The following is a 21,727-nucleotide window of genomic DNA, read 5'->3' on the forward strand; positions in this document are numbered from 1 at the left end:
CCACTTCAAAAAAGCAGATGAGTTCCTTGGTGTGTATATGTGGGGGGTCTTTTCCACGTTGTCACGGCAGGCCTGGGAGGGGAGGCTGAGCCAACCACAGAGCATCCTCATGTTCTGGTCCCCACAGTGCTCCACGCTACAAGAAAGGTTCAGGTGGCGATATAGGTGTCCCTGTCACTTATGAATGGGTTCACAATTAACGGCCAGAAACGAAGTTTAATATGTATCACAGGTAATAACAATTAAAAACTAGTAATAGCAACAACAATAGTAGCAATACACCATTAATTAATCAGTAATCATACATTGAACTCCCTACACAACACAGAACAGGCACAATTATAGTATTTTCAAATATATACATGAGCTCAAACCAGTAAGGGTAAAGGTAACCGGTGGTTACACCGGGAGGCATGGCGGTGGGGTAGGGAGGACGAAGGGACAAGCAGGCCACGTCTGAGGGTAGGGGGTGCCGCTTCAGGCCCGAGGATTACTAAGCAGGCCACACCGGGTGCAGTGTGCTGCCACCGTGCGTGCTCTAAAAGTAAGCAGGCCACAGCCGAGCCAGTGTGCCTCTTCGGTTACTGCTCCCCAGAGGGGAGTATTCACGTGATCGCCAGTGTTAGTAGCGGTTTGGGGGGATCCCTAGCTGCCTGACCCAGCATCCCAGATCAGGGGGTACGGTAGCACTGGCTGCTGTGCAGCCTGCTGGGGCAGAGATCTTCCCTCGGTGAGCAGTGGAGGAGAGCCTTGAAGAAGGCCGCCTGGTGTCTTCGAGCCTTGAAGAAGGCCGCCAAGGCTTCTTCTTCCCTAGCCGCTTTAGTGAATTCAGCTCTTGGTGGCTTCTTCTTTGCTGCGGCCACCGCTTCTTCAGTGAATTCAGCTCTCTTCTTCTCCTCTCTGCCACCACCGCAAAAGCCGCTGCTGGGCTCGCGTGTGCCCCTTTCATCCCTAGCCCACTTTGGGACCGTGGGCAAGGGATTGGTTAAATTTCTCTAGACCCCCGCTCTTAGTGGTCTGGTTTCGATCCCCAATTATAATGCTGATCTGCTCACATACTACTGCATAGACTCACCTTCCTTCTGGAATATTCTGCTTGATTGACAGGTACAGGCTTCTAGGTGCATATTAGCCCTCCACCAATGATTTTAAATTGTGGCAGTGGGGGATTTCTGCAGGCTAACTGAGGTCACAAAAAGGACAGGGTGATTGGCACCTTATATCCATTGTTCAGTAAAACCCGTTTTCCTAACCTTTCCCCTAAACCAAACCTCTCCATGACATAGGTATTTATTGTTTGTTGTTTTATACTTCATGTTACACTGGGGTTTGGAATAGAAGTGCTGCTATGCTTTCAGGAAACTGTTGAATAATGGCGAAAATGTACCCCAGGGGTAGCAAAATGTCAGTGACTGTTTACTACATGCTACTGAGTAGGCACAGCAATATTTTGTTGTTTGCCTAAGGCCGTGAAAACCCTAAAGCTGGTTTAACACAGTGTAGTGTAGTGGGACAAGCATCACACTACACATTTCGAACTGTTAGCAGCGTTATCAGTGATTAAAACCATAACACATTTGCTACTTTGGAGGACACACTTGCTTCCCTTTCATAAATTTGCTTTAGGTAATTCATTAGTACATCTCTTGACTGGCCGTATAAATCTTCTGAAGATGGTTCAAGTAAGAGTCTCACACATAACTTGGTACCAAGATGAAAATAAAATTGCAAGATTGATGTCAAGACTAGTCAGACACACAGTGGCCAAATGGTTTGGGAAACATCTCTGCAGCAACACAGGAAGAGCTGGCCAAAGAACCTCGAAGAAATGCCAGCTAAGAAGCCAGATGCTGCTTGCAAAAAAGTGTTTCAGCGTTTGGCATCTGGGACCATTAAATGCCAAGCTGATCCCCATCTGTGGGAAAAGCTGTTGACTGCTTCTGGGGAAAAGAAAGTAAGAAGGGAAAAAGCAACAGGTTAAAGGAGCGCCAGTAAAAACAAAACACAGACTGAACTCAGCATTCAAATTTCAACTATATCACAATTTACTTTTTAATTCCTTGGTAGTTTAAGGTCCATTTGTTTAGAAATAAGCGTATCTTAGAAATATAATGCATAAATATGCATGCTTTGTGTATGGATCTTTGAGATATTTACCCATCCCTAATTTAGGAATCACCTGATTATACATCTTAGCTCAGAAAAATTTGTGCACAGTTCTGAGAATATGTAAAGGCTGCTTTTAATTCTGTTTTTCCAAATAAATTCTCTCCAAAAGAGGAGAAAAAAAAAAGTTTGCTGCTTTCCTCTAATAGTACTATGATAAAAGCTTACGCTATGCATAAGGTGAGGCATATCCTAATGGCATGAGACTACTCATTCTTTAAGAACTTAGCACAGGTAGAGGACAGTTACACTAATGCAAAAATAGTTTTTGAGTTTGAAAAGACTTGATTTCAAATCCCAAGAGGCAAAGGAGGCAGTTATAGGGTGAGATGTTATATTTGGGAATGAATCGAGCAAGTAACAGAAAGCAGACAGAATAAGTCCAACTCTGGTTGACAGTATGGTTATCCAAATTGTCAGCAGCCATAAACTATTATCTAAGTAAAGAGGAATACGATGATTGTAGCATGCATACTAACTGAAGAAGCATCGCTAAGGAAGGATAGCATAGGGTGATCTAAATGAGTCTAGAAATAATTCACGTATGGTGAATAAAAAGTTGTGAAATGAAATGTAATGTTGTGAAATGTAGTAAGAATTAGAAAGACACAGTGTATTGGAAATAAATGCATTACAAAACGTAACTCAGTATTTCAGCTGGATTTTAAAGGGCAGCAGGAAAACAAGGCCTCTTATAGAACAGGATAAGCAACAAAAGGGTTTAAACCTTAGAGGATTTAAACACAGGCAACTTTTTTTCACATGTCAGGTAGTATCTTTCAAGTGCTTTAAGAACTTATGCCCCATATTTAAACCTAACGTTGGCATTTATCATCTTCTGTCTCAGTCGAAGTTAACGGGAATGAGGTATTTTAGCGCCAGACTCACCTCTGAAAAGCTAGGTCCTAGAATTAGAGGTATGCAAATAACATTACAAACCAACCTGTAATTTTTTATTGAGTACACACGTATGTGATCTCCACCAGTCATCTGTATCATATGCAGCTGAAGATGACCACTACACCTAAGAAGGGTGCTTAGAAGCAGTCTAAACAAACAGTAACTAACGCTTGCCTTGAACTCAGATATACGCACTAAAAGAGTATTAAGTGAAAGGAGTGTATAAGCATTCCGTAATATTTTAACACCACTGACAGCATTTTGTAACACAGCTAGCCTTAAATATATAAATAATAACCATAACAGGAAACATATAAAAGGAGACTTGTGGTATAGTTGCACAAACAGGGTGCAGCAAAACACGAGCAATTAGTAAAATCTGCAGGATAGGAATGAGCAGGCAGGAAAAATATCTGGTGGAACCAAAATAATTCTACAAAATAAACAAGACGAGTCCAGATTCCAAAAATAAGATATCAACTGCATGTAAGATCAGCCTTTTCTTTTAGGGAGGGAGCAGAGGAGCATAAAATATCAACGACGAGTGAGGAAAGATGGGAAAGAAAGAAGAAAGCCCACTTTGGTTTCTGTTTCCCTCATCAAAGAGCTCTAGGGACCGGCTATCTTGACCTCAGTGACCATCAATCATCAACAATCATAGCCAGCAGTTGTAACTAAACAGCATCAGTTCCATGGTACTGCACAGTCATTTAGTACGTTTGTAAAGTACTAACGATTTTGTATATGGAATGAAAAAGATTAATAGCGATTAAGAACTAATCTTTGATAACGTATATTGTTAACGAATATCATCAGTCCAGTGAAGAGCTGTTTTAAAGTCTGGAACTGGCATAATTTTTCAGTTTTTTTAAACGTTCCCATCACAGAGGTCTTCAGGTCCCTAACTGATATATATAGATGTATATATTCATTTGCAACACACATATCTTCAATGCAGTTACAATGAAAGGAATATATACTTCAGTACAAGTGATAGGGAATAGAGATTGTGGGTAGAGCTCTGGCAGTTCAGACTGGCACTGTTCAGTTTACCAGTACAGCCACTATGTGTTCCTATCAGTGAATCAATATACTGTGAGGATGGCTTTTCTGTACTTCTTGTTAGTGTTTTAAAAAGGAAAAAGTAAAAAAGTGACAAAAAGGAAAAAAATATAAATTATAACCATAATATTAAAAATGGACTTCGGTTTATGAGAAGATTATAGAATGCTACCTGGTGGATGGATTCAAATGTTGATGAAGGATAACTTTTCTTCAGTCTACTGAAGCAAACATCAAAACTGTTACAAAGGATGTGAGATCAAAAGATGGCATAGGGAAATATATTTAGGTAAGTTTAATTTCCTTTTTAGTGTAGGGAACAAAAGTCCATTGGTGTATTACAAAGAAAAACACACTTAGCATATTCATTCTTAATAAAAATCTCAACAACCAATACTGCCAAAATAGCTAATGGCATGAATTTGTGGGCGTTCTCTGGATATGCAGAAAGAAGTGAGCATCATGGAAAGACACTTGCGTTACTTTCCAGGTTTTCATGTCATATGGATTAAAGCCAAATCTCAAACTATTGAACCTCATTAGAAACACCAGCTCACCTGGAAAATACTGTTGTCTATTATTTTGCAAAAAGACTTGGAAGAGATTTTCACTTAAAAGTTCCTCTGCAAGGAAGGTGGTAACAGCAAAGGAGAGCAAAGGCTTTAATTAAGGCTTGATGTCATTAGGGCAGAACCTCAGAAATATCAGTAAAGATGGTACAAAAGGATACAGTACAAGCAGGGAATTCCACTGATAACAGAGGCATCTGTGTATAAATGTTGAGTGACATAATTTGAGAGTTTATGTTGTAGTGAGAATTAGAGTGAGGAACACAGTGCACTGAAAACAAATGCATGAAATGTTTCCAAATTCGTTTCTTTGCTGTGCCATGTGCCAAACTGAAAAGGGTGCAGGGAGAAAGAGAAATTTCTTAGTTTGTCAACTGAACAAGAATAAGCTGGAATGAAGGAGGAACTATCTAACAGATGAATTGTGCTTAATAATCCAAGCCTAACTATTAGTTCAGGAAGCTTTCCTATTCTGTTCTTTTTAATAAAAATTGTGCAACTAATAATATATTTTTTCTCATTGTTAGGACATTACTTATTTTATTATGATGAAATCCACAAAGAAAGGGTTTCAGTCCTGGGCTACTTGTTGATCCTTTAGTTTTGGCAGCAAGGTTCAAAAAATGAATAGTGCCCAGTACATGATTAACTTATTAGGGAAATTTTAAACTAACAATAATAGTTTGAATTATTCTTCTCGCTATCAGAGATTTGAAACTTGGCACAAGAGTATTTTCTTTTGTATTGTATTCTTTCTTTTTTCTACACAAAGATATATTTTATGTGCTGTTGCACAATCAATTCTTTAGTTTTTCAGGGGCTGGTCTTTTCAGGTGGATTTGAAAACGCTTAGATGAAGTACACCAGGGAGTATTACCAAAGGCATCAGAGAAAGCAATGTTATCCATCTATCCTATTAATTTTCAGAGAAGACTGACCAAGCATTTCCTAGCAATAAGGGATGATGAGTACCAACAGTGGTGTGGCCAGATTTAGTCAAATTCAGAAAAATCTGCACAGTCATTGCCAGCAGCTACACTTCCACCAGGAAAATAAACACTGCCAGAACATGGACACAGGCTAAGTAACTGCATTGTCTATCAATGCTACATTCTCAGAGCAGTTCCTAGTGCTCATCCCAAACAATTCCTAGGCACAATTCAAGAGTTAGCATGAGCTAAGGATCTTTTGTATTAGGCATTTAGGATAAAATTATCCTTTTTTAGAGGACAAGCAAGTTTAACTTTGGATATACCACTAAATGGCCTCACGGTCAGATATTGTGTATGGGCACTGCTTAGCTGCCTTCAGATGGAACATTTACTTTGTTTTGTTGCTGTTGTTTTTAAGAAAAAAGTGCTAAAAAGCTAACAGGGGAAAAACTTTCGGATGTTAAATAAGAGTAATTGTAAAAATAAGCAGAAGGTCTTTTAACATCTGTGAGTGTAAAATAGGGCAACTCTAATGATTGAAATGAAATTGCATTAGATTATACAACAAAAACATTGGTCCAAGCTCATTTTCATTGTGGCTGCTAAATCTCCGGCTCCCAGATTCAGCTACTGATATCTCGGAACTAGCTCATCGTGACCCTTGTATACTGTGATTCAATGGTAGGTCTAATTTTCTGGTTCTGCTATGTCAAATAGGACAAACACTTCTGAGGAGAAATGTGTGTGGTGCTCACAGTTCAAACCAATTCTCTTGTAAACGTTTTCTGTAACTGTTCAGCTGTTCAGTATTTGACTAATCCAGAAAATATACTTTTTATTTTTATTTTTTAATTTGTACAATAGGGAGTCCTTCACTTTTTTCTCATGGAGATGGCCCAGTTATCTATGAGGAAAACCTGAAGAAGCCGTATTACTTTCTGCGATATACGCAATGCTTCCAGAAGCTATCTGGAAAGAACAGGTGAGATGTGATTTGACAGCCCTATACATCACTGCAGAATATTCAAAAATCTAGAATTTTTCTTGAAAATAGTGAAACTGCACATTTGTCTACATAATCCAGTATATTATGTAAGAATGCAAGTTCCTGTAATTATCAGCTAATGAGATACATAGATTATGCAGTTATAGAATACTTTTCGTCACTAGTCTACAAAGATAGACACAAAAATGCAAACTACAAAAATAAAAAGTCTTCTTCAAACAGTTTTTTCATGTGCCAGTACATATAAGAAAGTGGAAAAAAAGCAATCACAAATATTTAAAAAGATTTCCTCGATTTCATTAGAGTTTTCTTTTTCTGTTACTGGACTGAAATCCAATATCATTTACTAAAACAGTACCTCTAATACTATGTAAAAATACAGTTCTAGAATGATGGAAAAGTATTTTAGTTAGAGTCTGAAAACAAATTGGTATGAAAAAGTGATAATAAACATTCATTAAGTTCAAAATGCACTCTTTTAAAATTGATTTTATTATTTTTAAAATAAAAGGATTTAAAGGGTTTTAGTTCATGTCACAATACAAAAAATTGTGTTTAGCCCAAAATAGTTTTTTTTTTCTCCTCAGAATCATCTTAATCAAAAGAGATGTAATTATATCAGGGCTAATCATAAACTGCTTCAAACAAGCATAAAAGTAAGAAAAATAAAAAGAAAATTGTCTTTCTCTACCTGGGGAACTGCTTATCTATTTTCAGCTGTGGTAGGTTTTCTTTCCGTTTAATGAATGTACTACTAAGAATGTTGTTATTGTGCAACCACTAGACTGTGTACAGTCATTTGCTTACACTCTGTGCTTTGAGCATCTATATCTGTGTCTATTAGAGTTTACATTCAGCTATAGAATGACCAATCTAGTATTGACATCATAATATAGGTGAACCCTGGCTATAATTACAAACAACAAAAACTGATTGCAAGATTGTTTATGTAGTCCTTATCCTCATAATGCTAAACAAAATCACTTTTAAATCATACATGCATGAATGGAAGAAAGATTGGTGTTTGAGTTAGAAGTAATATCGTTAGTGTCAAATCCTCAGGCTCTCTCACAGCATGGCTGTAAATAGTGCCAAATCCTCAGGCTTCCTCCCAGTGTGGTTGTAAATTTTAGTTAAATTGCTATTTTGTCTTTATTTTAAGCCACAAGGTGGCAGCAATGATACAATCTCTTAATCTAAGACTATAAACACACCCATTGCCTTTACTCCTAAACCATCACCTGTGCTTACAGGACATATATGACAGAAAGAAATCCTGTATTTTCTCTGATAAAATACAGTTCTAAATTAGATTACTTGCTAAGTGTTTTGAATTGATGTGTTTGTTTAATTTTCCATCTACAATTCATTTCGGTTGCTGTCTTCAAATAGATGTACAGTGAAGCACTGTATCCATGATAGAAGTTGTTTCCTCATCTTTGTGCAGCAGCATAGCATTCACTAAGCTGAGGAATAAGAGAATAACTGGATCCCTAAGTCTGTCATTCCTGGAACGTAATCATATAGTGAGAACATGAAATGCTTACCCATAGCTGTTGAAAAGATCTGTGCAGGTGCCATTATTTTTACAAGGCTCTGATTTACATTCATTTGATTCATATTCACAAAATGTTCCTTCCCATCCAGGCAAGCAAGCACATTGGTATCTCTGTAGTGTATTAAGGAAAATAAATAATCTGTTACTTATTGTATTTTTAATATATTTAAAGTTAGCACTATATATGTATCTCATAAAATACCAAGAAATTAGTAGCACCTACATATGTTTGGAGCCTAAAAATCAAACTGCATTGTTTCAGCTGTTCTGTGTTTTTCTTGTCTTTAAACAGGTGGATCACTGTTTCAAAACCTGAAAGCTTTGTAAACATATATACAGTCTGACCCACTAATATGATCACAGAATCACAGAACCAGCATGATGAAAAAAGAGGATATGAGTATGCTACACTCCTTAAGATCTACCTTTTTGTATGATCAGCTTGTGTGCCCAAAAGCCTTGTCTTTTCCTCCTCCCTCCTCCAAGTTTAGATAATAACAGATATTCTCTCCTATAAACTTATCTTCCTTAGATCTTACACTCATAGGCCTAGAACACAAGTTTTTAACAGTCACCTGGGTTGTATTCATCAGTATGCAGTCCTAATAGAACTCAATATAAAATCTATTACGGAAATTCTCAGGAATATACAGCTATCAAACTTGTTTAATACCTCTAATACGAAATTGTACATCAGTACCTTAATTGTGCAGTACTCCATGACTCATAGCATAAAAACTTCTGTCTCCTATATGGATAATATTGGATAATAATCCAGAGTGTATAAATAAGTTTTCTAGCTCTGTGGTGACAGTACTAAATATACTAATAAACTGGAGCTGTGAATGCAAAATCTGTCACTGATTAAATTGAATAAAACCTTTCAGCAGTGTGTGCATCCACCTCTAAATGACAGATATTATAGCACATCTTTCGTCACATAGCAAAGTTGCTGTTTCCAATCATAACCATACTTCAGTACCATCTCCAGCCTCAAAATTATTATTAGCTAGCATCTGCGTGCAATCAGGTGCTTGACATAGTCTCACAGAAGTGAAAAGCATAAAGCATCTTTTTGCTGCCCATATTCTAAAAAAAGATAAAGGTGAACATCTGCTGAATTGAATATAAATTAGAAATGGGCAACAGTGCAAATGCTTCCATTCAACAGAGGTTTTAATTGCTTGTTTTGTAATATGCTTGCTTCTAACATAGCTTCCTTCTAACAAAAGTTAGGCAACGCTTTAATGGTAAGCATAACTAATGTGAATTATTTCATTACTTGCTAAACATTGGACTAGGCTTCAGGGTAGATTTTAAACTCCATTACAATTCATGGAAATTAGAAACCTTTAAAAAACAAATAGAAAAAAAAATTAAGGGTTTTTAAAATCTGAGCGCATAAATAAGCTGCCACAGCATCATGATCTGATGTGTAATGTACCAGTCTTGTTGAAATCAGTGGTATCTACAGGTGTTTGGAGTCTAAAAATCACATTAGATTGTTTTAGCTGCTCTATTATTGAGTGTCTATTTAGGAAACACAAACAGCTGTGTTCAAAAGAGATATGGACTAATAACTTCTAAATTAATAGTAAAGAGGAGTTATGTAATCTCCTAAAACACTTTAAAAATTGAAGTGTCAGAAGTCTCATGCAAATATATATTGGGCAATTGTCCTAGCCTTTTCTATATATTTCTATGATCCTCTTACCCCCTCTTGCCAAATTAAAAGCCTAGAGTATTTTATTGAAACAAAGATGACAAAACAAAACAGACTGAAAGTTAATGGATTAAAATCATACTTGGTATGATTGTTCCGGAGTGTCATTAGGTGTGAACTAGCTGCACTGTTTCCACTACTAAAAATTATTTACATGTATATTCTACTATAGTTGGTCAAAGCAACTTTTGCAGGAATCAGTTTGCACACAGTCTGTAACAGCATTACTATTTTCATGATTATTTGCATTTAATCCAGGATTATATCCTTGAAGCTGAAAGAAGAGAGAAAATGAGAGGTTTCAAAGTGTGTCTTTTTAACTCTAAAAATTCATTTTTTAAAAGTGAACTAATAGAAAGTAAGACAATAGCAGATGACAACTAGAGAAAGAGAAATTAAACGTTATAGACATGACGAACAAAAAGTGTCAGCTTTTCTTTTGCTATGAACTACTTCATATTCTTTATGCAACAATTATCAATTGTGTTCTAGATCTGTCATGTGCAGCAGGCTTTCCCAGGTGAAAAGTCTGATGTATGTAAGAGTGTAGTACCATTCACAGAAGAAATTATACTGTATCTATAATCTGAATTGTTGACCTGCTACGGATCAGTTAGTCAAACTGATATGCTATAGATAGCAGTAACGGAGAGATTAATATTACCAGAAGTACATAATCGCTTTTGGAGACCTTCAGTATTTTTAAACAAAATGAAAAGATAGCCCACTAGTATGTGTCATCTGTCACTGAAGGAATCTCGTCTTGCAGTAGGGAAAATTACTTTAGCTCTCTTGACCATTTCTCCCAAAGGACTTCTCTCTTAGTCTCTTATCTTTCACTATCTGAGCCAAATTCTCTTGGTTTTCTGAGTGCCTTGATTCAGCCCCCATACATCATTAACTCCCTTTTTCAGCTATGATACTCAAGAGGATCCTACTAAAAGAGTTCTCTTTGTGAAGAAACATGTATCAAACTGTGTACTCTAGGGCAGAGGTCCTAGACTCCTGCAGACCATTTTAGGCTATACAGGCTTCCATCTCTCTGTCAAAAATCTCTTTCAATTGACGATCTGGGAGTGAAGAGAAAAGGTTTCACTTTTTCTTTCCTCTGCTGCTGAAAAAGGGACATGCACAGAATCAGACAGGAAGAGAAGTAGAGGAGTAAAAAGGGAACAAGAATACTTTTTTGTCACCCATGCTCCTCAGCTTCTTCCTAAAAGAAGTTACTGATTCTTGAAACAGGGATGGAATGTCCACAGTGGGATAGGATGCGAGAAGCTGGTTAAGAAATTAAAGATCCAGAAACTTCAAGAGAAAGCTACAGAACTTTCTGTAAAAAATGTTCAGAAAAGTGTGCCATCTCTATGCATGTGCACACTGTAGGTACCTTTTCTGTTAGTATTTTTGAATGAGGGGTTTTTAGTGTAGCAGGATCTACAGTGCCCTAAACCTCACCACTCCCATGTAACCAATTATAAAGGCAACAGTACATGCACGATATTAAGAACATTCTAACTATTGCACTCATGAGATCCAAACCAATAACATGTTTTGGCAGGCACCTACAGTTGTATAGGATATCCTTAAAGACAGCATGACGTAAGACAAAGCAGATCATGTCAAAGCCATGAGAGACTTCTGTGCACCTCCACTGCAGGTTTATCTAAAGGGTTTAACCTTTGCTTTAATCAAATGTGCAGAGCTAAGGATTTTCCTGCCCGTAACAAGGAAGAGAAATTTCAAATGAGCCACCTTTGATTCCGCACTGGGTCAGAAATTTTCAGATCCAAACTAAAAAAAAAAATCAATCTCCAGTGTTTTGTGGACTTAAAAGAACAGCGCCTACACAAAATACAGCCTCAGGCAGACCTAGCTTTCTTCTGGAAAAGGATTTTGGCCAAGCCCCAAGTGTGTGATGCTGTTCTTCTCTAATGAACTTATGAGGGAATTCCTGAGTTGATAAAGCAGATACTCTTGCAAGCATCGCTACCTGTCCTTTTTTTGATTCTGGGCTTGACAGGTCTGTAGGCACACGGCAACAACGCATCTTTCTTTTAGGTAATGTCAGGGCCTCAAGCGCACTCGTAGGCCTCAACAGCCCTGATTAGCATCATCTGGGGCCTCCACCCTCATTCCCTGCCCATGGCCCACAGCCCCATTTTAGCTCAGCCCTGAGCCTTTAGTCCGTACTTGAGCTACATTGCGACACTGCCAACTTTCCAGCTCAGCCACAGCTGTGCCCCAGCCTGACCACAGACCCCACTGATCTGTATCCCAACCCACGGACTGACTTCCCAGTTTGACCATGGACTTGTTTTATCACCACGGACCTGCCCAGCAAGGGATGCCTGCCTGTGTGTGGCCCTGGCTACTCTCACCAGCACTGACCTTGACCTGGAGACTGACTTACCAGCCTGAGCTCAGACCTGCCTCACCACCACAAATTTGCCTGATGTTCTGGGCTATGAACTGCTCCCTGACTGCCCTGCTGCCTTGCTTGGGGCCAGTGGACCAGGCCCCGGCTTGTGAGGCCCCTGTCCTACCAGTCTAGGGATCCCCCTCAACACTGCCCCTTGGAAGCAGACAGCCCTAGCTGTACCCTGACAGGCAGTACTGACAGCGGCTGTGGCCACATGAAATGGCAAATTTGCCACCACAAGTAACACAGTTCTCAAAATTTGTTGGTGAAGCTGTAGCCAGTCAAGTAGCGACTGTTTTCTTTTTTTTTTTTTTTCCAAACATTGCCTTTAAGACAAGCCTTGGGCAAAAGTAAAAATTTTTAAGAATAAAGCAGCAGTGCTGAGATTTAGAACATTAAAAGAGAGGCTGAAATGATGTGACAAAAACTTAGGGTACAGTGAAAATAAAGTGAAAAGAGAAACTCATCTCATTGGCTGATAAAAAGTGTGACAGCCAGTTATGTTTCTCCTCTGTTTTCCTACCACACATAAGGCACTGGAAGACAGGAGAGGAGCTTGGGCGAGCCCCTACCAAAAATTCTGACATACTATGCTGCTGCAGGAGTACCCACAATGTAAACGGGCAAATACTTAAAGTGGAATCACTCTTTAGCGTATTCCTCCAGCAACAATTAGTTGTTTGTGGGATATCTGGGATATATATAAATTGACCACAATAATAACTGGACTTATCTGAGAAACTGATAGTCCTCATAATAACAGCAGACTGTGTTAGAAAATTGCATTGCCTGCTATAGAAGAAATCCAAAATTGTTTTGATGCATACGCACTTGGACCACTTCAGAATTCCCATCTGTCTACGTGGCAATGTGCTTTTCCAAATGCAACTAAAACCTGACTTACATAGACATTAATATTAAAAGCTGAATTGCAAGATTTTTACAAAAAATATTTATAAAAGTTTGATTTTTATTGCCTTACAATGCAGTACAGTTTTAACATAAATGCACACTATTTTTTCCACAAATTCCTGTCAGCCAGGGTACAGAATGGACCCAACATCTTAGAATGACATGAAGCTATGTATTAGAAGGTATGCAGTGAATCATGTAAGACACTGGAGGAACAGGATTTGTTATCTATAGATTTCTTTCCCTTTATTTATTGTAGATACATATTATCCATAGCAGCCAGGTTAAAATAAATGGTACCTTTGGGTCCTTCAAAATCAGTTTTTGCTTGCCCTCTAAAGAACATGATAAATGCACTAAATATCTGAAAAAATCAAAAATATTTTACAGAGATCATAGCTTTTCTTGTACAGTATGCACAGAACAGTAATCATGAGAAGAACGGATTTTACCTGCTGTAAGCAGGGTCAAAAAGTTGCAGTTTTTTGCATCTCTGGCATAAACAGCCAGAACCATATATGCACACTGGTGTGTCTTTATCCAATTAACTGTGTGGGTGGTGAGAAAGCTTTATTTGAGAACATTTGCATGTTTTCCCTTCTCCAACACTGTAAATGAAAAATTAATCATTTTCTAAAGCCTCAGTCAATGTTATTCTACTGGAAAACGGCAGCGGAACATCTGGCAAACAGAAACTACAAAGAAAAAGGTTCATCACGCACAACAAGGATGTGAATTATGAACGTGCTCAATCTTCAAGCCTATGCTTTGCATATGTAGGTTAAGAAGAATCTTTACCATAGAAATCGACATTCAAGCACTTTTTCCCTGTCTAGAGCAAAACTTCAAAACAAGTCATTTCATCTTTAGAGATTTCAGGTAGGCCTTGAGGTATTTTGGAGAAGGGGGTATGCCATAGGTTTTTAATTTTTGGCAGGCACAAAGCAGAAAATAGAAGCACTCAAGTGAAAATCTCCCATTCTTCTCCGTCTTCCAAGTTCTTCAGCTACATCATTTCCTGTGGTACAGGTTTTTTTCCCTGAAAGCCACACAGGATGATGGTGAGGCTATTGTAAGATTACTTCTCATTAGCATATACTGGGAGAAGTACTCCTGCAAGAAACCCCAAGTTCGCCTCTGGGAATGCTCTTTTTCTCCTGCAAAACAGTATCTTTGCCTCGACAGAAAACTTTTCATTGCAAAATTCTGTTCTGCCGAAAGCAGTCTTTTTCCTACAGAAAACCTTCATGCAACTTAATTCTGTCAGTCCTAATAGCAATTCATTTAACTTTGTGAAATAAATGTGAATATAAAAATACATGTGCTTGTGAAATCATACCTGCAATTGCTTTAAACCATATTGAGTTCTTAAGATTACTTATGCAGCGTTTTCTGTTACTGCAAGGGTCTTTTTGACTTGTTGTTACTCGGTAAGTCTTCTAAGTTATTATTGATTTAACCATGTAGACAACCATATATATTCAGTAACTAACAAAGCTAGATTATTCCTATTTTTCATTATAGCAACACCTGTTCATCTTCAGTTGGTTTAACCCTTAAATTTTACCAAAGAAATTCATGCTAGAAATAGGATCTATACAGAACAAATTCCCTCTCTATTTCAATGGTAATGAACTATTTCCCTGTTCTTCATAGCATGCAGAAATAGAGTATGCATTAACACCCACTTCTCACACGAAAGAGAAGTGACATTTGAAGAGCTAAGAAAATCCGCAATTAGCCCCGTTCTTCCCAAACTTGATGATATATATGACTTGCCCTAATACTATTACTAACTTTTTAACTCTGTAACACACAGATTCAGACTGCCTATGGCACAGAAACTCTTTTTTGGGAAGAGTGATAGCAATATAATTTTTAATACTGCTATTATTCATCGGATGAACAATTTGAAAAGAGCAACGTGCAAGACTAAGGTGAAAACAAAGTATGAAACATGAATTCAGAAGTGAAGAAATATCACAGTAAAAAGCTTTGTTTCTAAACAGTGCTACAAAAACTGAATAGGTCAGCTAAAATCCATATATTATAATTCTATAATGTCATCCAAATCTGCTAAATTTTATTGTTTAGAATAATTAGCTGCCATATTCTCATTTACTACATTATAACAAAGAATTTTTTTTTTTGTATTTTACTCTTTTTATAAGTTGCAAAAGCCCATATGCTTGGTGCAATAAGAATTCTACAAAATGTGAAATATTAGGTTAACTAACTTTAATATATTAATTACTATCTGTCTGCAGAACTTGAGATAACATTTTGGGTCTTCGAAAGCTAATCCACTCTTAATTCTTATTTATATGTCCTTCCCTAGACAGTTTGACATGTTGAAAATGCTGACAGTATATTTATTTGTCCTTTCAGATCTCCTTATATTCTTCTTTTATTCTATATTTTTATAAATTATATATTATCTGATATTAATGATATGACAGTTTCTTTTATTTAAATTTTAAGCAAGGCTTAGAGGAGAAACAAAGGACATTTTTAATTTGCTGGTCTCTCCAACTTTTTAAATAATTAATTAGTTAAATTAGCAAGAAGGAGTATATTTTAAATCAGCTAGTATAGCCAAAGTTTGTTCAGTTCTAATAAATTTTGCCTTACATTCCACTATTGTTACGTCTGTGAATATTAAATGCATTTAATAAATATGTGCAAATGGTGTGATGTTTTTCTCATTTCAATCTACGATCCAGTAGTAAAGACAGGCTTACATTTTCATTTAACGCAGCTCCAGTTTAAAATACAGGTGGTATCTAGATATGCTGCATATCCACAACTTTAGCTGCACTGTACGTTATTTTGTGACCAAAAGGAAAATTATCTTAAAAAGGATTACTACCTATTTGCACTGTGCGTCTTTATACACTCCCATTTTATAAAATAGTGGCTTTCCTAAAAAAAAGGATCCATTGTTGCTTTTGATGTGACACATCTGCAAAAATATCATACTGTGTTGAAAGTTTAGAGCTCTTAAAATTAAATTATGACTAGTATTAGTAGCAAACTCCTCTTCAATTTATTTTAATGTTGCCAGTACAAACGAATGCTGGCCTGCGTCTTTAGAATATAATCAATTATTTCCCTTACAGCTCATAGGTGACAGTTCTCTTAGTGAAACTGAAATTTTCTTGGGGTTAGGTTTGCTATAATTTCTCTGCAGTTTCATCGGTAGTATTCTTAGGCAAACAAACATGCAACAAGACTTTTACTCACACTGATACATAATTTCTATTTCAGAATGGCCAATATTAAACATTCTTTAAACATTCAATATTAAAATTCTTTATGTTTGCAGAAAAAAGGAAAAATACAAAATAATCTAAGCCTGTTGTATGCTCATATTTTTCTACTTATTTTAAAATATTATTTCAGGAGATACATAGGGAAGAAATATCAGCAATAGAAGATCACAAGAAACATAGAGGAACCATAAAAAACCAACTACGATGATCATCAAAATGCTTAACGATTGTTGCAACAAATTGGGAATGATTCTTCCGAGGAAAGCTGGCATTTTCAAAAAAAAAGACTAAACTGGAATTTTTGTTGTTGTTAGAAGTATAACTCTAAATAAAGGCCTAACCTAATCGGATTAGAAGTAATTTCATGGTAGCAAACCAAAGTCAATTTGAAATCTCTTAGAATAATAAATGGCTGATAAGAGATTTTTTTTGGTCTACATTTCTTGACCTCTGTCATTTATTTTATTTACACCCTTCTCCCCTTCCTCTCCTGTCGAGCTTACTAGGAAATGTGTCAAAGAAATCACCTTCAAGCTGATCACCTTCAAGTGACAGATCCTGAACAGCACAGGAAAACTAACAACAAACAACAGCCTTAAGCTGTTTATGCAAAATAAACCAAACAACTAGTCCAGATAGTGAAAGGCCTTTGCAATATCAGCCTTTGATCAGTGTATTTGGTTTGACATTTAGCTCAATTGTTCAATGAATGGTTAAAGGTCATGAACAAGTTTCTGTTAAGCTGAAGTACTGACAAGAACTCAACACACCTAAACACCTCCACAGAAGTTTCAGTTTGCTCTTAGATCTCAGGTAATAGCAGAGCTATGAGGTTAACTGTGGTATTCAAGAGGAACATTCTAGGTGCTGACAGACTGAAATAACATTAATTGGTGTTGCTGCAAGTAACTTTTTACACAAAAAAAGAAAAAGCAATAAAACAACTATTGTCTTCCATAAAACGAAGCTAACTGCTATTATAACATAGCAGCTGATTCAAATTTACATCCTAAGCATACTACCATTATCACATCAGTGTATTTCAAATACCACAAAATGCCATTCTTTCCAATCTCGGACTCACAAGCAGGGGAAAATAGAGAAACAGGCCATTCCAAGAATACTTTAACTCAAATATCCTTAGAAGCACCAAGATCCTCACAGAATTTTTTGATGTCAACTTTTTTCTTCTGAACTTTTACTCATCTCTATTTGAAATTTATAGAGCATCCAGTATAACATACAAATTAATGTACAGCCTTTATCATATCTAATTCATAGACATCATTTTTTTAAAGTGTAAAATTTAAGCACTTCTGCCCACATAAAAGTATTGCAGGACTAGAAACAACCAGCTGGCTAGCTAAAAGCTAAGAATCAAGGAAGAAAAAATAACTTTGTAATTTTTTGGTCAACCTAATCCAGAATTAATATGTATACTGGAAATTATTTTTTCCATCTAATTCAATATTAAAATAGACTAGAGTAAGGCAGTTTTAAAATCACACACACACACACAAAAAAAAAAAACAACCCTAAGAATAGGTGATTTGACTCTACAAACTGCAAGGTATGAGATACAAAGTTCAGCTCTGGCAACAGACATCACATGACTGACAGAGCCCTTGGACTGGACAAAAGAAATTGGTTTAATGTAGCAATAGCCTATAAAGAACAAATGATGAGGATAGGAGACTGCAGGGAAAAACAAAAACAAAAAAAACCCACAAGAATGCGCTAACAACATAAAGAAAAACATTAAGAATTAAAACAAAACCTGAGAAGCAACAGAAGAACCTAGACTTGTCTGTGAAACAAAAAGAGATCAATCTCAGTTAACCGTAACTGTTTTCATTTATATTACAGTCTCATAAAATTTAACGTATCCTAGTTTTTGATAGTAAAAGCACACTGAGTGGCTGGTGACATGGTGACTCTGCCTTTTAGCATCTCACAGCAACCCAGAATAGCTATTCGCTCTCGCTAGGAGGATTCTGTTGCTTATTTCTTTCTAGCAGAACAAGAAAATTTGCTATCTGGTGGGGGAGCCTGCCGTATGGCTGGCCCTGGGTAAGCTTGGTTTACCCTCGGACAGCTCCCCTGGCACTAACCTACTCGCAGCACCACCGCTGCCAGCCTGTGAAGAACCTTCCAGAAGGGCAGCCTGCCACAGCCTGGGACCGTGGCAGCCAGTCATCGGGCACCACGGGGAACTTGAGCCAATCAGAACCGGGTTCCCGCTCCGACAGCCTATCACCGACGGGGCCCGTCGGAGCGCTTGGGCGAGTTTCCAGCGGCAGGACTCTCCCTCCCGCCCGGGGGCCAGGCTGCCTGAGGGCTCTGGCAGCGGGGAGGGACGTGCGGCCCGCCTGGCCCCTGCCGCGCTGCCGGCCCTGCCGCGGGCTGGGGAGCGCCCCTGAGGAGCCCTTACGTGACCTCCGCCGCGGGGAGCGCCCCTGAGGAGCCGTTACGCGGCCCCCGCTGCTGCACCGTGCCGTCTCCCCGCTGTGAGGCAGAGAGCTCGTGGCACTTTTAGTCACTGTGACTAGAAGTGCCGTGGTACCCGAGCCCATTTAGACTCCCAAGTGTAAGTTTGATCTGAAAGAGCAGTGTTTGCCTCAAGCAGTTTGTGAGTAGTGAGTGCTCCCTTAATCAGCACCACCAGCCCTCCACTGGTGTGCAACAGGTATCTACAGGATAATAATTTAATTAAATTAATTTTAATTTGATTTTCAAATAAAACGGGTGCTGCTAGTGTTAGGCTAGTTGCATGCAAATAAAGACACAAAGCTCAAAGCATAAACCAACAGGAAATTACATCAGTGAGGCAATACCGAAACAAGCTGTGCATTGACAGTCAAGTATCTGAATATACAAGACCATGGTTTCACATTTGCCTGGAACTAAATTGCCGGCTGTTGGGGTGTGACTGCACTGATTTTCAGAACGATGTCATAGTTCTTTGCTTTTTCAACTGAATCAACACACATGGAAGTTTAAAAACTGGTAGAAACTCATCCAGCTATTTAGTTTGTACAGCTCATTAGTTAGTTATTAATGACCGCACGACGCCATGCATGCACTTCACGAGAAGATTCGGTGCCTGTGTTGCCAAAAGTTATGCCATTCTGAGTCCGGTGTTACTGTTTTGAATGCTAGTGGATGTGTGGAGTCATACGGGTCATGGCCCACAGAAAGCAGATTCAGATCATTCCCAGAGTCTGAGTCACTAAACGCAGCTTTATCTTCTAGCATTTATCCTAGCACAAAAAATACCTCAGCGCTGCGGTTATTTGTGTTCGATGCATGTCCTCTGTATTAGAAACTAAATCTCAATGCTCTTTACACTGTTTCTTCACTTACAGTCATGGATTACCAAAACTAAGAGGCCATGGTTTTCTGAAAATGAACAACTAAAGCTGTTCATACAATAAGAACATGGGAGAGTCTGTTTAGCAGAGTCACCTATCTGCATTCACAAATAGAAATTTCATAGCAGTTTTCTGAATGCAAGAAAATGTCTTTAACTAATACTTAATGGCCTCAGATAGCTTTGGTACAGGAATCAATACTTTCTGGGAAAAGCATAAATAGCGCAACAGTCTAATTCAGCTTGTTACATAACACTGTTTATAGATAAGTACAAAGTACTCTCCTTCAAACAAAATTTTTAAATTGAAAGATCAGTGAGAGTGAACTTTTGAAGCTTCTTCCAAAAGTTGTGTATCAATTAAAATATGAAGAAAGAGACTCAAGAGCAGGACAGAAAAGTTCATGGCTGAGATACACTTTAATTAGCTAATGGTTGTCACCAGATATAATTTTCTGGAAGGAAGAGGATCTGTAAAACTGAAGACAAACTAGATGAATTGAACCTTAGCATCGTGACCATCATTTCTAGAAACTGTTCCCAATGTCTGCTCTTTTCTCAATTCTTTTGTTTGTATTTGTCTTATTTTGTCTTAAAAGATCATACTATTATTTTAATAGCAGCAGCAATCCCAGACTTTAATAACTTTTTCTCTTTCCTGAAAAATGGAAGTTAATACTAGATTTACTATGAGATAAAAAGGCTATAAAGAAGGGATTTCCATTATAAAAATTTATACAGATAAGAGGAAAAGGAATAGGAATGTTCTTGCAATAAAATCCTTTACTAATCCTTTGCATTCAAATGTTAAGAACTCTCTTCCCGTCCCTTTTTTTAACACATACTTAAAATGAATTTTAATAGTATTTGAGGGATGAAGCAATAACACCATCAATAACTTGTGCTGTAATTAGACTACACTGTGAGCTTAGGGAACTTAACGGGTAACAAATCATGGCTGCACATACTGCTGTTCTATCTATATTTGGTATGGTAGAGGTTAACTCTTTAGCTGTTAGCTCATATTTCATATGAGACAAAGAAAAGTCTTCCCTCTCATTTTGATAGCGGAAAATTTAAGGACTTTTATTCTAATCTTGTAAAGTCGTAAAAATATTTAATCTTAGCTATAACGTCTTCTATCTCATTTTCACTTGCTGACGGAGCTTGATGGTGTTAAGGGCAATCTCTGTAATTTGCATGTTGTGGGCCTTCCTGGAGTTTGCCTCTTATTACTGTAATGAAGTTCTATTTTTGAGTATTGAGGGTTCTTGCCTACAGAGCTTCAGGAGGCTCCACACCTTTTAGCAGTACTGCAAGCATCATACCCACTATTCTTATTTATTCATTCTATCACACTTTATGACACTGGTGCATGGCTAAGGCTTTTTCTTCATTCCTGGGACTTCAGCAGCATATTGCTGAGATAGGCAATCTCATTGACAAGACACTTAAAGATCATTTGTATCTGGAACTTGTGTGCAAATAACAATAAATTACATTTCTTATTTTCCTATCCAGCTAGTTGTAGTTGTCTCATCATTAGGCCATTGATTCTCTCTCTTCCATTATTCTCCCTCCTTTTCTCCTTCCTTGCCCCGCCCCAAGATGTATCCTTTTCTTCTGCTTGTGGAGTCCCATCCAGGCCATCCAGGCTATGAGAACTCCAGCCTTAAGAGATGATCCCAGTGTATTCCCCACTATCCCTCTCAGGCACATATCCTTAGGACCATGGCTTGTAAAGACACACATGTAAAATCACTGCTCTCCCTTTTTCAGCTAAAATGCCATCCTTTTTATTCTCCAAGTTACAGCAATGATATGTAAAATAATTTTAA

At 37.7% G+C, this 21,727-nt stretch overlaps 1 protein-coding gene across 1 annotated transcript in view; it reads right to left on the minus strand.

Annotated features, from left to right (window-relative positions):
• EYS (eyes shut homolog) overlaps positions 1-21,727 on the minus strand; it is a 1,042,686-nt gene that overhangs the window by 588,014 nt on the left and 432,945 nt on the right. The window contains exon 23 of the mRNA XM_068937477.1: positions 8,183-8,304. Coding sequence (XP_068793578.1) covers positions 8,183-8,304 — 122 coding nt within the window. The remainder of the gene's footprint in view (positions 1-8,182; positions 8,305-21,727) is intronic.

This window comes from Struthio camelus, chromosome 3, assembly GCF_040807025.1.
Source record: "Struthio camelus isolate bStrCam1 chromosome 3, bStrCam1.hap1, whole genome shotgun sequence".
Classification (NCBI taxonomy): Eukaryota; Metazoa; Chordata; class Aves; order Struthioniformes; family Struthionidae; genus Struthio; species Struthio camelus.